This window comes from Poecilia reticulata, chromosome 9, assembly GCF_904066995.2.
Source record: "Poecilia reticulata chromosome 9, P_reticulata-male-v2, whole genome shotgun sequence".
Classification (NCBI taxonomy): Eukaryota; Metazoa; Chordata; class Actinopteri; order Cyprinodontiformes; family Poeciliidae; genus Poecilia; species Poecilia reticulata.
Genome location: NC_088838.1, coordinates 21,065,454 through 21,083,808, shown reverse-complemented (window position 1 = coordinate 21,083,808; position 18,355 = coordinate 21,065,454). Strand labels below are relative to the sequence as shown.

Sequence of the window (18,355 nt, the reverse complement as noted above, 5' to 3'; positions counted from 1 at the left end):
CTCACATGCAATACACTGAAGACTGTGGGTTTTAGTCAAACAGGGCCTTCCAGGACCATCAGGTTTGCTCCAACTGCATCAGTGAGTGATGCGGTGAGATGAAGCACCTTGGGCTGGCCTGGGATGTCTCTTGTTGCCTGCTCTGCACTCAACCCCTGACAAGCAACAAAACTTCTCTTCACAGCTACTTGTCAGTCCATCTTAACCTCAAAACACAAGCGTATTCCCTTCCTCTGCCCGTCTCCACGACCTGGTAGAAAGTTCTGCCTCAGTACCCTAGCACAAATGTCAATGTCACCGTCTTCACAAGAGGATACGTAGTCTCAAATACTTCTAAAATGCAAAGAAATATGATACAGTTTACGGCTTGGAATTGCTCATCCACATAAACCCATAGTGTTTAAGCACAACAGAGTGTGAGGTGCTGAATCTTTCACATCACAGACAGCTTGGACAAGCATCTCTCTCTGCACTGGGACACACAACTCAAAACATATGAAGCATTTAATGCACACTGCAAGCATCCTCACCCCCCATCCGCCTTTCTAACATGATGCATATCTGCAGATCAAACACACACACGCACACACACACACACACAATTGAGGTATGCATGTAAACAAATAGAATTTGAGCGTGAAAGTTCTACTGACAGCTGCCAAGATATAGACATACATAAAACCAAGTGGGGACCCCTATTCTCACTTTCACAGACAGTCAAACACACGAACTGTTAGAATTCTTTCTCCAAAGAAAAGACTACTGTGACACTTAAGTAAAAAAACACACGCACACACCGGCTACTCTCAACTTACAGCTACAGTGTTTCAGTACATCACATTTGAATAATACAAATTTACAAATAAATGTCACATACCCATTGAGCAACAAATCTTTCATGACAGTTAAAGATGTAATTAATGAAAATAATTGGATCTTAGCTCATGACACCCGCAGGTCAGATCTTAGGACAACATGTGAATGTCAGACACTTAGGAGGTTTAAAAAATCATCCATGAACAAATCAAAAATGTGTCCTACAGCAAGGAATGAACTCAAAACAAAGAGCCACTGTAGTGAAGAACTATCTTAAGTGACATGAAGAATGTGAGGCCTGGATCTACATGTAGCTGAATCGGCCTAGATTTACAAAAGTTATTCTGAGGTCCTGAAACATCTAACATATATGTTAGCTGTTTCAGGACCTCAGAATAGTTTTGGAAACTTGATTTAAATCAAGTTTCCAAAACTTTGTACAAACTTTTTACTCAGACATCCATGGATAGAATTCAGTACACCCTTCAGTCTTCAGAAGGCAACTACTTAGTAAATAGTAGATCTTTGAAGGAACCCTGTTTTTCAGTTTACCGTCAGTACAAATACAGTTGTTCTCGGAAGGTCTCAAAAGGTTTTTCAAAGAACATTAGTAAACAGCAGCACCATGAAGACCAGGGATGACATCAGACAAATCATGAATAAGACGTTTACAGCATAATTTGGTTATAAAACAATAGACAGAACTTTGAACATCTCTTGGAGCACTGTTCACACCATCATTCAAATATTCAAGGAATATGCAGAGGTTTGCAGCTCTGGGAAAGTATGTTGACAAAGACAGAAGTAGTTCACTTTACAAATTTAACTTGGCAATAAAAAGTCACTTTTGAAAGAAACAATCAAACTTAAGTCCTGTTTGAAGTGTACAAACTATGTAGGGGCCACGGAAAACATGTAGAAGAAGGCTCTCCAAACTGTCTAAATACACCATTCTCAGAGTGAAACATGGCAACAATATAGGCTACTGTAAGGATTGTTTTCTTCTGGAGGGATAGGTAAGTAACCAGTTAGAGGCTGCAAAAGGACTTGAAAATGGAGCAGTGGGGTTCACCTTCTATCCCTATGCACACAGCCAATGCCACAGTGAAATGGTTTACCAAAGCAGCTTTGTGTATTAGTCAGATCCCAGACCTTCAGAAAATCCAATTGACAATCTGCTGCAAAATTTGAAAATTGATATTCACAGACACTTTCCATCCCCTCTGAGCTTGTGTTATATTGCAAAAAGAATCAAGTCAAATTGTCTGCCTCTGTGTGAAGCTAGTTGAAATTGCAGCAAAAGGTGGCTCTACAAAGTATCAAATGCTGTTAAATGCTTTGTATACAGGCAGACTGTGCAAAAAATTAAAACAATTAAATATTTTCCCAATACTTCACTTTAGAATGTTACTGTGTGTCAAACAATATCAGTTGTGTTGGGTGCTTTCACTTGTATTTAACTTTTCACTTTACTTTTAAATTTTAAAACATTTTCAAAGACTTTTGAGAAATTTGACAACCTTTATGCTTTAGTTTAATTGCATTGATCCATTCAATCTAAAATGATTTAAAATGCACATTTTAAACAGCGTTGCTTTACAGCAGCCACACTGCATTACAGTACCTAATATCCAAATGGCATGTCCCTAATGAAGAGCAATGAGTAAGCAAATAAACAAATCATGACTTTAAGCAGGATGAGCCAGGCACAGTGTCAAAGCAAAGCATCCAACTCTCATCTGGAATGCTCGACGAGCCAGTGGATGAATTGCTAATAACCAGCGAGACTTCACACTGAGAACCCAGTTGGGCTGCCCAAATCCCCAAACACATAACCGCCCTTCCTGTCTGTATATCTCTAAAACACACAAAATAAAATCCATAAGAACTGGCCTTGTAAAGCAAAGAGCCATTGGCATGCCGCACACGGCACTGTGAGAGCCAAGCGGATCCCCCCCTTCCCCTTGCATGCTGATCATTAGAGAGACAAAGTGGGAAGAGCGACAGAGGATGAGGCGAAGAGGAAGGGAGACGGGCGAGGCAGTAGTGCCATCTCCCCAGCGGCTCAATCACATTTAATGCCTGGACAGAGCAAGATGAAACTATCTGCTGGTCACTGCTGTTAATATCACCAAAATAATGAAAAGTCTCCTACAGATTGACAGCTTTGACGTTTTACAGAGCTAAAAATGGAATGATGGCACATAGTCGGCATTTGTCAAAGTGTATTACTTTCCGTCATCCATCTTTTCTCTTTTTGATATATACCTCCATTTGACTCTCTTTCCATCTCTTACCCTCATTCCATCTTTAACAGCAACAAAGGGATTAAAAAAGGATTACTTCTGACCCGTCAATGTGACGTGCATGCAGAGTATAGTGGGGTTTTTCTTTTCTCACGCACTCCTAAGTCAATATGATAAACATACAAAGAGAGAAAGAGGTTAGCCTTGTATGTGTATAGAGAAGATCGAGTGTAAGATAGAAGAAACTTCATGTATGGAAATGATATATCCACCAGAACAAAATGCTGCCTTTTACGTCTTGAAAACAAGAACATACAATTTTGTGTAACAAATGGCTATAGTTCCCACTTCAGTGCGTTTACGCCCTGCGCACTCAGTGTGGTTTATCTGCCATTTTCAAGCTCTCTTGTGGAAGTATGGATAAACAGGGACACTACAGGGAAGTGTGCGTGAGTGGGGGGGGGGAAGACAAGTATTGTTTTGGGAGTGATAACATTTTCTTGTGATTCAAAGTACTTGTGGCTAGCTCGGAAATGAAGTATTGATTTGAAATAAGGTGGAGGGGAGAGAACGAGGGTTAAAAAGAAAAAAAGTCACTGTGGATGGAAATCTCAGCAGCTAGCCAAACACCCACATCTGTCCTTTGCTCTTGAACACAAAGAAAACCCAAAAATACAACCAGTGTTCGTTTATGAGAGTGGAAACAGCCTAATATCTCAGTCAATTGTACCGTTGTCATTTCAATTTTGTTTTACTTGGCAATCTGAATAGTTTTGCACCACCAGTTTAGAACATGGAGATGAAAAATATGGGTCTCAAATTAATCGCTTCTACAAAGTGATTAATGTTAAGGAGTGTTGAAGGAGCACATAAAAGTGTGCTCCTTCAACTTGAACATTGTCTGGATTTTATTGCAAATAGAAATATGTGCTTCTGCTTGTGCAAACCTGTCTGCAGAGGATATATATGTACCCAGTTTTGTTTGACAAGCAGCACCACGATAGCTTTGCTAAAGTGAGCCCCTTGTAAATGCCACAGCTATGCATCTTTTTTTACTAATCAAACCAATTATGAGGCATCTCCATCACCTGAAATTTCTCCAAAATTCAGCCACTCTCCTTTTTTGACAGCTAAAATAATCATATTAGCCTCATTTTAACTTTTTTTTTTTGCCTATTTTACAATTAATTGGAGATTTTGCCATTTATTTCAATGGTGAGATGAGACCAACATCACCCGCAATTCACTATCCTCACTATGAAATGTTATGTTGAATAAATCACATTCTGGGAACGGGTTTCTTCAGAAAGGAGAGGAAAGCTGGACAGAGTTGATGGAAGATAAATGAAGCTAAACACAGTAATCCCAGAAGAGGACCTGTTACAGGCTGCAACACACTTTACAAACTGACACCACATCTTTTTTAGACCCTCACATGCCACTAAGCTTTGACATCATCAAATCAGCTATATTCAGAGATTACAAGGTCAAGGCTGGCCTGGCCATTGCCTTCCTGTGCAATTCCCCTCAAAAAAAGTTCTCCGAGTCTGGGTTTTCTCCCATTGACTCAGATTCTCCCCAGTCGATTTTCAACCAAGCCAAACAGCGAAGAGAAGAAGTTGTGAACAATGATGTTGAATTTCTGCGCTGCTTTAGAATTGTAGTCTGTCTGTAGTTTTAGCAATGGCAGCGGAGGAAGTGAAGGAAGCCGTTCAGTTCGTGTTGGCCACGCTTGCAAATATTGAACTAACATTAGCAGCCACCTCACTCAGATCGGTTCTTAGCAGCGGAGAATGGCTATTAACACTGCAGGCAATTTTATTGTGTCAAACTGGTGGATTACATACTTCATAGGCAAACTTTTGCGGTTGGGTAAAATTTAACACCAACACAGTCCACAAGGAGCTGATTTTTACCAGACTAGCTCAAGGTTAATGGTGAAAATGGATGAGATCTGATCAGAACGAAGAATAAATTATGAAAAACCTCTCAGTATAGTTCTTAATTTGTGTGCCATCGAGACTTTTCTGCTGTCAAGTTTTTATTTTCTTTAAAGTCTGACCTTTTGATTTTCATTTGAAGAATTACTTTCCCCCCCCTAAAGACTATAACATAAGAACACATACTGGTACTTTGATAAAAGTAGTACTTTGTTAGGGATCTTTATCTTCAGTTTTTCAGACTTAAAACATCGACTTCCAGAGAACCTCAACACACTGAGATGGCAAATTACTGTTCATGTTTGTTTTCATAATTTTTTTCATCCTTTTATTTTAGGGTTGTGTTTATATCACCTTTATTGCTGTTTAAATTTTGGTTATATGCCCTTTTACTATTGTGCATGATTTTGGTTCAACTTATCTTTTACTTGGGGATGAAAAACAGAAAATAAGGAGCTTATGAAATTATTCTTATATGTGCATCAAAGAAGATATCACTAATCTTTTGTCTGTTTTTTTGAAAATATAAAATGGTTCATAAGAGGGCATATGTTTCCTGTAGTTTTTACATACTGAAGGTAGTGAGATCCCATAGTCTTGATAAATTAAAGGAGAAGGAAAATCATTTGAGTGTTTGAGCTGCTGATCACTGATCATATAATCAAGGGACCAGAGACTGATTACAATCTCTGGATGATTTATTGGTGCATCTCTACTTGAAAACGAGTTTCTTGCTTTGGCTGAGTATGTTGTGGTTCTTTTAATCACCTTCATGACTTGCAAACTAATTTTAGCTGTTAATTGGTTTTGCAAACTGTTTTATGACCTTATCTTTAGTTGTTAATGGGTTATTCTCTTTTTAGTTATAATGCGAGTTTTTTTTTTTAAACTTACCTATACCAGATCCTGGTGCAACAAAGGTTGGTTTTAAATACCATATTTTCTGGACCATAAGTCACCCCATAGTATAGGTTGATTCAGTCAAAAAAATGCCCCATGAAGAGGAAAACCCACATAAAAGTCACACCAGAGTAAGCTGCATTTTATTTGGAAATTGTCAAATGTGAGGAGGATCTTGTTCATGTTAATGATATAATCCAGTGACACATTGTGTTCAGTTGGTTTTCAACAAACTCTCAAACGGTTGATTTTGGCCTGGAAGTTTGTTGGCAGTTTGATGCACCAATGTCCGTTCACTAATTTATGGTGATCAGGAATGACTCTGCTCCGCTGGTAAAGTGCGTAAGAGTGGAGATGCATGTAGGGTAAATCCAGGCTGATAGAGAGGTGGTTGCATTGGAGCAGCAACACCAAGACGGTCCGCCTGCAAAGTTATTTATATGCATTGCCTTGGCAGCTACCAGAGTGTGGAGACATGATTATTCACAGTCCTCAACAGGTGTTCTTGCAGTTTCAGAAGTTGGCACCATCAGATAGACATAACCATCTAGACAAGGTAATTGTCAGAAAACCATCAGGACGCTCTATGTACCCAACTGTGGACTTGTTCCTCCAGTTCTACCCATTTTCCTTTCAGTCCATTATTAGCTTTCTTCACGGCTGCAGACAGCAATGTTTAACCCTTGGTTCATGTCCATCAGTATAATTTTTTTAATGCACCAGATATATGCGTCACAAAGGCGGGGGGACATATAAAAGTCGCACCAGACTTAGTCACAGGACCAGACAAACTACAAAAAAATTAAAACAGCTAAAATCATGAGACTGGAAAATACAATAATACAATCTATGTTCACATTCTTTGATTAAAGGAGTCAAATGGCAACAGAAATGTTGCTATAAAAATGTAGAGACTAATCTGTTATTTTTAGAGTTTATTGAACTACTGCAAGATGATTAGATGAATATGCTATAAAAATGCAATCAATTTTTTTTCAAAAGGTTGAGAGGTTAATTGCAGAAGTGATGATTTAGCATGTAACAAATACCATGAGATTTCATGTTAATTTTTTTTTTTATTATGCAGCGATGTGATATGTTAAAGAAATAAGCATCAGTGAATATATGTGGAGGGAGTGCATATCAGGAGTATCTAGTTATTGCCGGTTGTCTGCACAGATCGTTTTAGTCCTGGTACGCCTCCAAATGTCTCATAAGACATTCTGCTCACACTGTGAAAAGTCTTATCTGAGGAAACTTACAGTATGTGAGGAGATAAAGTTTCAGAGGCTCACTGTGAGACACTTGCCCAACACGAGGCTTGCTGCTGTGATCAAACCATTCAGTCGCAGGGTGATCTGCCTAACCGGTGGATTACACCGGCACCCCCAAAGGATGAGAACCGCAGTTTTTAAAGTGGAATCCTGTATGCAAAATGAAGCCTCTGTGACTTTTTGTTCCAGCAGAGGTGCAAATGTGGCCATGTCAAAATACCGCTAATCGAAAGTTCAAGAGAAGACAGAGAATGAGGGGGAAATCACATTTTTGATGCGTTATCGCAACCTCTTTGTTTGACCAGATTTCATTCAATTGCAGTTGTTGGTTTAATTGGAAGCATCCGTTTGGACTGCAGCCCAGACTTCGACCTGATCCAGCTGTTGGCAGGCTGCGTTCAGGTAGCCTCTAAATGGGCTTATCTATTCTGACCCCGGCCAGCTGATTAACAAACAGTGCTGTACGGCAGCACAAAGCACAGGATTAGTGAGGCGGTTTATATGTGTTTGAAAGTATGAATGTTAAGACCTGGATAGGATCGTAACCGTGGCACCACCAAAAGAAAAAAAAAAAAAAACAATTCATCACGGACAGGTGCTTATCTCATTCCACTGGTGTATACGTTTGCGCGTGCACATGAGTGCTCGTGACTCCGACACTCACGCGCCTATAACACTCTGCTCCAGGTCTCTTCCTCTCTCTCTCTCTCTCTCTCTCTCTCTCCATTTCTTGTATATTGCTTGTTCGAAGCCACCCAGTAGTGCGGCGGCTACGCGTTCCCAGCATCAGCGCCTCTCATCCGGTATACGGCACGCTCCTCGCTCTCTTTCCGTCTCTCCCCCTCCATTCTGCAGCCGCTAACAGACCCTCCTGTATAACGCTTCCTGATGTCGGAAACACGCTCAATATAACAGTGACACTATGCAGGCGGTGGTGAAAGACAGAAAAGACGTCAAGACACCCCCACCACCACCGACAACACCACCACCTTCTGGCACTGCAGTATCTAACAGAGGATGATATTGGCGGTAATGCCATTGTGCACAAGGATAATCTATAAGTATGAAATGTGTTGCTTTTCAGGATAATCCAGGGGAGCAAGCATCACACAATCCGAAACCACCTGTTTTGTGCTCAGACAGCCAGGAAACACGCTACACCCTCTAAAATGACTCTTCTTACTTAAATTACAGGAGGCATTAGTGATAATCGTGAAAATTGAAGCCGCGAGCAATTATCTGACTATACAGCAAACTTTACTCTGCGCTATAAGGCGCAATTTTGCATTTCTGAGCACATTTGCCGCTCGAACCGGAGTGAAATGGTGGATGCAACAGAAATAAGTCCAACTCAGAGCTACATCAGTACGTCAGGGAAGCCGTGATGTGATTTAAGCAGGGAGCGCTTTTATCAGTGCTGAATCCCCCCGTCTGTTTCCTGACAGACGCACACAGAGATCTGCTGTGATTCTGGGGAGCAAGGAAAAAAAAAAAAAAAAAAAAAAGCGCAGTAACTTACCGATATGGATGATTGAATCCGACAGCGCAGACTTCCACTCTTGGCTCCAAAAAACGGCAACAAGCAACACAGCCAAGAGAACTTTCATTATGTCCAGAGATCAGAAAAAGAAAGACAGGAAAAACTACAGCTGTGATCAGAGTTAAAATCCCGTGAAACGAGGCTCCTCTTTCAGTCCATCAATCTCTGTCTCGGTTTGCTCTTTTTTTTGCGTTCGAGGGGATGGAGGTTAAATAAAAATTAAAAATCGAGGAGCAGATTTCCAGGGTGTAGTTAGAGACTTGTACCCTTGTTGAAATTCCTCCGAACATTAAATCAGATTCTGGGTGAGTAGAGAGGCGCCGAGCTGCAGTGAAGGAAAAAAAGAGAGAGAGAGAGAGAAAACACGCCGCATCCAAAACGCCGACGCGTTAAGTCGAAGCTGAGGGGCCGGATGATGTGACCGATCGTTGAAAAAATAAATAAACCTGTGACGACTCGACAGCGAGAGAGACCGTTTGGGGGAAACCTTGTTGTCTTGAATTGCAGGTCCTGTGCTGGCTAATGACCCGAGATCCCCCCTGCCTTTTTAGACCTGGCGACGCAGTTTCCCCTCCTGCACCAATCGCCACCAGCAGCGGCAGCAGCCTCTCAGAGGACCAAGCCAACGACCAAAACTTCCATTCCTGCTGGGGTTCCTTTCAGGTTTCCCTTCACTGAGCTACTCTTTGAATATAACCAAAAGTCAGAGCCAGCAGTCACTTTTCTTGAGGAGGATGGGAACGTCAAATCTGAAAAAGCCTTGTCACATGGTAATAACCACGTAGAGGAGTATATTCCACAATTGTCTGTAGAATTCCTGTAGGAATGGGGATGGAGGCTAGACCTTACAACACGAGAGCTCCAAATGCTCCTCAGCACACTGGAAGGGAAAATGTAGGAAATTTCAAGGGAGAAAAGATATACATAACACAGGATGCGATGCGCACAACGACACTCCGTGGACCGCACTCCGTATACTGGTACTCGCCTCAGCCCCAGCTCGAGCGGTGGCTGGTGAAGAGGAGGTATGCTGCGTCCGTGTGGGAGAGAGAGGAGGAGGAGGGGGAGAGGGCCTGGGTGGAAGGGGGGAGGGAGGAGACCCGAGAGAGAGAGAGAGAGAGAGAGAGAGAGAGACAGAGAGAGAGAGAGAGAGAGAGGTTGCAAACGAGGGCGGGCATCTACAGTCTGAAATTACCTTGGAAAATCTAGATGAAATGGGAATATCTAGAAGTTGTAAGAGTGAATCTAACAGAAAGGTAGGTAAAGAAAGATAATACAGGTGCATCACAAAACACTATTAAGAAATTAATTCATAAAAAAAATGAAATTCACATTCATTCCACACAGAGTGATTTACTTCAAGCGGTGATAATATTAATCATTATTTTAGTCGACAAATCATAACTAGCCAAGATTTAGCTTTTTGGAAATGATACACAAGACCCACAGAAGAATATTTTCTACTAACCCTCAAAAGTCAACCAATCTCACAGTGAATCTTGCTGCATATGATTGGATTATTGGACAGTTGAGTTGAAGGAAAAGGTGTTGAACAAGGCGCACAAGTAAAAGGGAGCCAGAGACCAGAACGTCACAAGAATCTTTGGAAAGAAGCCCAAACTTCTGTGCAATGACTCAAGCGTCTCTTTTCACATGAAATTACATTTAGCATTTAATTTGGAAATCAAGGCCGCAGTGTCTGGAGGAAGTGTTGAGGAACAAAATCCAAATTGTTTGAGGTCCGTTGTGTCGTTTGCGGAGTCAGTGAGGAATCCACGGTTTTCTCACGTTCAGAGTGAACAAAGTCATCTAAGAACATTTTTAACACCCCACGCTTCCCTCTAATTACGAACTATGTGGAGATTTCATTTCGTAGCAACACTTGCAACCTGCTCACACCCCCATGAATACAAATACCTGCTTTAATGGGAATATCCATGAGCTTGATTGGGTTTTAGAAGAATTTGCTGGCCAAAGAGAAAACTTTGGAGTGCTGTCAAGACAAAGATGAGACATCAGAGTCACTATTGAAGATGAATTAGATGGCACTACTTAAGCAACCTGAGCTCAATACCTCAAAGTCAGACTGATCACCTCCATGCCACGCTGCATTAATGCAGTAATTTACACAAAAGGAACCCCAACCCACATTTGGAACAGTACATGTTTCTCATTAGGCTGGTATTTCTGCATAAAATCATTTACTTATTTGATTTTCCAATTTCAAAACAAATGAGTTGCACCTTTTTAATCCAACTACAGAGGTGACAAAACTTTTAAATGATATTCTAATTAACTGAGATTTAGATGAATGCAGGGCAGAATCAGCAGGGCCTCCTAGAGAAAGGTTTTTCTATGCGGTGACACAGATGCTCATGGAACATCACTGATAAAACATCATTGATAAAAACATCAGGGATTTTATAACACTTTGGTTTATAATATGTAAAGAAAGGTGGGGGAAATAGGCACTATGACAAAAAAAATCACCACAGGACTCTGTATAAATACATTTTAAAATTCATTAAAATTTATTGTTTCAGAAGTTCACCTTCCTAGAAGGAATGATGCATGTAACTCTTGGGTTGCATCACTAAGCATCAGCACTGTCGGGAGCTCTTTAGGCTGCTGGCCTAATGTCTACTTCCAGCTCCGCAAGAACTGGGTTCAATGACAAGTTGCTTAGAGCAGCACTGCTTAATTTGGCCCTCTAATCATTTTCCATTTACAACATATGTTTATCATCTGTACCCTATATCATTGCGATTCAGACTGAATCTCATTCATCCACTGATCAACCCTATTGTTCACTTTAGTCAAACAAATCCTTTCATCTATCCCTGTATACATTCTTTGATGATTTATATTCATTTCCAGCATCTACATGCCCATCTTTTTGTCTCTGTCCACCCAGCCATCCATCACACTTAACAATCCATGGACAGTGATCCTGAAGGCTTCTATTAATCTAACACAGACCTTGGATTAGGGATTAGATGCGTTGGGAGCTTCAGGCTACTATTGACACTTTTTGTAAATACACACTCGAGAAATGAGAGATTTAATCTGTGACTTTGAGGTCAGGTCTTTTTTTCTTTCCGATTATTTTCAATTATTTTTTTGTCCACTTGTAATGAAGAAATTATAATCCATAAAAGCAGGCATTGCAAAGTTTTTTGTTGTTGTTGTTTTTGTTTACAAAGATAGAAAAAAGCAGCATAGATAAAATCCAATAATGCTTGAAGATCTGAATCTGAAGTGTTCAGTGATGCCGATGCTGAAGAAACATTTACATGACTGACTTTCATCTTTATTGCACCAAAATAGGTTCAAGTCTGGACATTTTTAGATCTTTTATTGTATTTGAGAATTTGTAATGCTTTTACCAACATTGCTCCTATGTTGACTTGCACCCTAAATTAATAGTGTGTTGCCACCTCATTTTTATATTCTTTTATGCAGACCCTTAAACAACATTGTTCCATTAACTTGTGTGCCAAAACCGTTTCCTTTAAAACATGGACATTTTTTTAAAGGTTCTTTATTAAATGTCCCTCACTGATAGCAGGACCTGATTTCAGCTGGTAGTCTATTGTCTGACAAACCCCAGGTGAGATGCTGAACCACATTTTGCACGGTCAAATTTTAAAAGCCTTTTTATGTGCATGGTTTGCAGAACTGCAGCATAATTGGTGCACATTGCTTTGTTTGTTGAATGAGAATTTTCTGCAGTGAAGTGAATCTTTTTTTTTTTTTTTAGCCCTTTACTATGGAAACCAGCTTGAGAAGCTACAAGCTATGTCATGTGACCTGCTCCACCCACTGGTGTTAAATATATACAGACAGAAGTGAGAGCTGTACAGAACCGTCTGAAAAGCTTGCCATGAAGTCTTACTCTGCTGAAGAAAAACTTTTTTTTATTAATCATCAGGATAACTTTTTCAGTGACTTTTGTTCACAGCATTAATGTAATGAAGACTGAACTATGTTGCAAGCAATATGATCAATGAAATAGAAAGAAAACCTGGTAAAATTAGCCTAGCAAACTGCACCACATAAAAAAATCACGTCATATCTTTCAGTTGTTGCACAGTTCATAATAAGGCTGGTGTGACTACAGGTTTATACAAATCAAACCACAAAATAACTCATGTAATCTTTGTTTATTTATTTATTATTATTATTCTACAGCCACCCAGTGATTATTGGACAAAGGGTGGGGGTCCACCATAGACAGGTCACCAGTTCATTACAGGGCAACATAAAGGCACAAAAAGGAAACATGTTCACACCTAAGATTCAATTTAGATAATCCAATTAACCTAACAGTAATATTTCTGGGCTATAAGAGCAAGCCAGAGTGAAAGGATGTTAGTCATACCAGCACATTGTGGATAGCTCATCTTAGAAGATTGCAATTGTCAGTATTTGGGGGAAAACAGAATTTTTGAAAAGATTACAGATCCTTAGTTCAATAAATTGTAAAAGTATGTTTGGCAGGAGTGTTAGGTTTATGGAGTGTTTCCCAGCAGAACCTGTCAAGCTTCATTAGACTGCATGGAAATAGTCAGAACATCTTCAGAGAGAACTGAGGAAGGTAGATCAAACCTTTTTTTCCATTTCACAATTATAGAGGCCATTGTGCTCTTGGGAACACTCAAAGCTTTAAAAAAGCTTTTATGCTCTTACCCTCATCTATGGCTTGGAACAATTTTATGGTAGGGGTCTCCTGGGTGTTTCTTCAACTTTATAGTTAGGTTTTTATCCTGTTATACATGGAGGATTGTTGTACATTCACATACATGTGTACTTTCATTATTAATGTTGACTGGTTACCCACAGGTGGCCTGCAGGTTGTTGACATTTGTCTGTAGATAAAAGCAAACAGAAATATCCCAACTTTGAGGCCGAATCTGACCAAAAAAAAAAAAAAAAAAGTTTTAAATAATAATTTTAACACCAGTGTAATACTGAGTTTTTATTAAATAATTATGTATCAATAATGGTAGTGTGATGAGGAAATAAAAATCTTTTAAATGGTGGAAATTTTACAAAACGTGAATAGAGAAAATGCATTTCTTTGGGGGAACTTTTTGAAATTCCATTCCTTATAAAGGTTTATATTACATTAAGTAAATTATCTTTTAGCATTATCTTGCGTTAGATTTATTTTAGAAATAACTTTGGGCTATCACTAGAAAATTGCCATGGGATTATCACATTTTCTAAGTTATGTATAACAAAGCACTCCTCAAAATAGTGGATGCATAACTTAACTCCAAGCTCTACTGTAGCGTCTATTCTATGCGCCTTATAATGTGGTGCGCCTTATACTGCATATGAAAAAAGTTTAAAAATAGGCCATTCATTGAAGGTGCGCCTTATAATCCGGTGTGCCTTATAGTGTGGAAAATATGGTATATATTCCAGTGCATAAGCATTATAGCTGCAATGGGCAAAAACTATGAATCAAATTTTAAAGTGAGCCACCATTTATGGTACAGATCATCTGTTTTTTTCTCTTCATCGAAGCTATATCTGAAGGGACATTCTGTAAATTTGTGGCCTTCCTGCAGAAGGTCATTGAGCTAAGTGAGCTACTGCTGCCAATAACTTAATGTTCTTCTATAGATGATACTCTTGTTTAGCCCATTTTCCTTCATAGGTATTACTATTGGCTGAGCCTTTGCCCTCATTCATCCTATTGGCTTAAAAACTGGCACATAGCTTCTTTGATAAGCTGCATTTCTCTCCTAGATGAAGCCACTAAACTCACTACTTCTGCTATTAACCGTTTACCTTTCTCTGAGATTTTTTTTATTTGTGTGTTTGCTCTCGTCAAACCTTCAGTTGGTCGTGGCAGATGCCCACTTATACTCAGCAAGGTTCTACTGGAGATTTCTTCCTGTTAAGTGTTTCCTTTCTTCTGCCACTGCATACATTGTCAATTGGTGCAAAATCCAATAGTCCTTTGCTGGGTTTCTTCAAGAAAACGTTTTAGCTGATTTGAATAATCAGCTGAACTTGACTGTATTGTTTGATAACTATATTCAGTTAAAATGTATGTCTGATTTAGAATATGTACGATTCCCACAAATTATTTATTTCTTTTTTTACTCTTTAACAAACGTACAACTTGTTGAGAATTGGTGCTACGTGAATATTATTACTTTATATGGAACAGAAAAACAAGTCATTTAAATTTTTTTTGTAGAAAATGTACTTAGCCAGATGCTTTAAGAAAAGCAGTAAAAAATATTTATTTAGAATTTGAAACTAAAGTGTTACCTAAAAATAATCAAATTAGGAACTTGTACATTTCTACAGATATTTGAGCAGAGATGCTAAATAATTCAGTGTGACTGTAGCATATAAAGATATGAGGATTTTTTTTGTCGTACTTTAACTCTTGTCTTGTGAAGGTGGATCAGAAAGAAAAAATCACACATCGCTGTTGGTGTAACACTGCGGAAGCCTCTTCCTTTCATCCTAAACGACTGTTGCCCTTTATTTGTGCAACCTGGTAGTCATGTCACCTTGAAAGTGTTTAGACCTATAAGTGAAAGTGAGATTTTATCTGAGGGGCTATCAGCGTACACCCCTTAAAAATGTACAGAGACACCCAGGAGAGCTAGCAGGTCAGAAAGCACTTCCATCTCCGAAGCAGAAGGACTGATTCAGGTAGCTGTTTAGTATGCATACCTATGACCGGCACCAGCTTTCAAGGGCAATGCCTATCTTTGGAAGGTCTGTATATTCATGTTCATATGCACATGTGAAGAAACAGAAGTGATTGATTGCAGACTGTGTGAAGCAGCTATGCTTGAAAACATCAGGCAGGGACACTAAAGCTATTAAGTGTTAGAGTGGCAGAGTCCGACTTTCTCACAACCTGTCATTACAAGCATGCATGTTCTGAGTGCATCTGTGTGAGTGAGTGTCCATGTATTTGCGTTATCTGTTCTCTTTTATTCAATAACAGAAAATAAACAACAAAAATCAGACATTTTTAAACCAGAGTAAAATCCGACATTCATGTTGTCCACATCCTAATATTTTACTTTTTTCTTTTTTTTTTTTTTTTTTTTTTTTTTTTTATACACAGAATCAGATGTTTAAACACATCTGATTGTTTATTTGGTACAATAATCACTCTGACAAATGTCACACCCTCCAATTTAAGCTAAAGAGCAGACTGGCTTGTTTTGGTCAAAGAAGGTTGATTACTATCCATTTTCATTATGTAGGCCAATGTAAATCAAAAAGTAATTGCAGTTGCAAACCCATTACAGAGTATTCTTTGAAAAATCATTCTGCGCTCGCATGGCTTTTAATTAGACTGTGCACAAGAAGATACCACGGAAAATACACAACATGAAGCAATCCATCACCGCTCATGAAGGGAGTACAAAAAAAAAAAATCTGATAAATCACCGTAGTTCTCCTAATAATAGAAGGCACCTTTGTATTTATTTATTTCCCATGTTTATGTAGCAGTGTGTTAGCAGTACTTCACCTGTCCACCTACCCAGCCATTAATGCTAATGGCAGTCTAATGTGGCAGAGAGGGATGTATCGGTATGCATCAGGGTGCGCAATCTAATCTTGTGAACTACTAAGCAAGAGCATGACTCCCAAAGGGAACCTTTTACCACGGTGACAAAATGTAAGCCGTTTGCAGAGATATGCAAAAGTATTTGTAAATGCGTTTTTCCCCTCCCAAGAGTGATGCAAGAAGCAAAGGGTGGGGCGGGGGTCATCTGTTTGACGCAAGTACTTTTCCCACAATTTGAAGATAAGAAATATAATCCAGATATTCGTGTGCTCTTTTTTGTAATTATTCACTTGGAGCGTTTAGAATTAGCATATTGAAACCTTAGGCATAAATAAAGGCACTGCAGCATTATTGGAGAGATATGAAGTTATCATGACTGGAGGCAAACCAACTCATCTGACACAAGACATAGACTAACAGTCTTTTTGTCCCTTTCATTAATCTAAAGTGAGGATGCAGAGTTGCAGCTAATGGTGGAGTCTGTTGTGGAGTAGCAGAGACCGAAAGACTGGAGAAGCAGAAGAAAGAGGTGTGTTGTAGCCTGGAGCCTAGTACTGACCTAACGCCAAGTGCACAGAAGAGTCTGAGTATGAGGGAACAGTTGTTTCCCCTGATCATCTTCCATCTCAACATTTGAAGAAATATATCTACAAATATAATTATAGAAAAATTGTTTACATTTGTCATTACAGATAGAGTACAATTCTATACAATTCTATTAAGAAACAAACAGCTCCCCGTCTAGGGAGCTGTCCATGCTGAAAAACTCAAGTGAATTGCTGTGAGGTTTTAAAGCTTTCCACGTCATGAGTGCTGATCTCAAAGCTGGAGCAACATGCTCTTCAAATGCACTATTATATATGCACTATATTATATGGGATTGTTACACAGGAGGCCTTCATGTCAAGAAAAAATACCACAAATCATTACACTACCAGCTGCTGCCTGATGCGAACCAACATAGATCCCTATTTCCAAGTTTATTTTAATCCCAAATTAAATAATTAATGATTACACTAAATTCAGAAACAAAAATTAAGACTCATCAGGTCAGGAAGTGCTAATTTCCCCATTTTTTATGAATATTTTTTTGTGATCTTGTGTAAATTTCACATACCTTAGTCATGAGTGATCATTTGTGCTAAAGCAGGCTTTTGTGTCATCTTAAAACAGTTTGTTTTGTTCTCCATCATCAAACAAACAACATTTTTGTTGTTTGTGGTAGCTTTGTAACGATGACCACACTCCCAACCTTCAAAAGCTGTCCACAACTCAAGTGCTGAAGTCATGGTTACGCAACAGGCATTTCAAATGTACATAGTAAAAAGCAGCGAACAATTCAACACCTAATTGGCATTTTTCAGTTAAAAATGTAATCACACCACCCCCACAAAAAGACATCTGATGTGAAATGTATACATCTGCAAACATTATAGAAAAATAAATGTTCTACAGTGGTGTGAAGAAGTATTTGTCTCTTTCTTGATTCCTTTTTGTTGTTGTTGTTTTCACAAAGAAGTGTTTCAGGACATCACACCAATTTAAAATATTCGTCGACAACAACACAAGTAAACACAAAACACTGCTTTTAAATGAAGGTGTTCATTAATGGAAAAAATAAATAAAACCTACATGGCTTTGTGTGAAAAAGTGACCGCCTCCTTTTGTTAAAACCTTGCTGTGTTTTGTCACACCAGAGTTCACCGTCTCCACCAGTGGCTCATCTCAGTTTTCCGAGACACATTTTGAAGATCCCCTTTGGGGACTTTGTGGACTTACGAGACAAAAGTTGAACTCTTTGGATGATGCACGTCCAATACATCTGGCTAAAACATAATGCCAAATTTCAGTAAAAGAACATCATACTGAGGCTGCTGTGCTGCTTCCTGACCTGGAAGACTTGTTGTGACAAATGGAGCCATGATTTCTGCTGTCTTCCAAAAAATCCTGGAATAGAACTTTCAGCCATCTGTTTGTGACTTCCAGCTGAAACAAAATTGGTTTTTGAAGCAACACAGTTATCCAGATCACACCAGTAAGGCCACCTCTGAATGGTTGAAGAAAAACAAAAGGAAGACTTTGGA

The 18,355-nt window shown here is 39.2% G+C and overlaps 1 protein-coding gene across 5 annotated transcripts in view; it reads right to left on the bottom strand.

Annotated features, from left to right (window-relative positions):
• The window catches only part of grid2 (glutamate receptor, ionotropic, delta 2), a 446,512-nt gene extending 436,739 nt beyond the window's left edge, over window positions 1-9,773 (bottom strand). For 2 of the 5 annotated variants that reach the window (XR_014088939.1, XR_014088940.1), the window contains exon 1: window positions 8,696-9,770. Coding sequence is in view for 3 of the 5 variants with exons in the window: in XM_081610703.1 (XP_081466829.1) it covers window positions 8,696-8,783 (88 nt within the window). In the remaining 2 variants the exon portion in view is untranslated. Of the gene's footprint in view, window positions 1-8,695 lie in introns of all 5 variants that reach the window. The other 3 variants (XM_081610703.1, XM_081610704.1, XM_008418414.3) reach the window with 2 other exon arrangements.
• Between the last annotated feature and the right edge of the window lie 8,582 nt (window positions 9,774-18,355).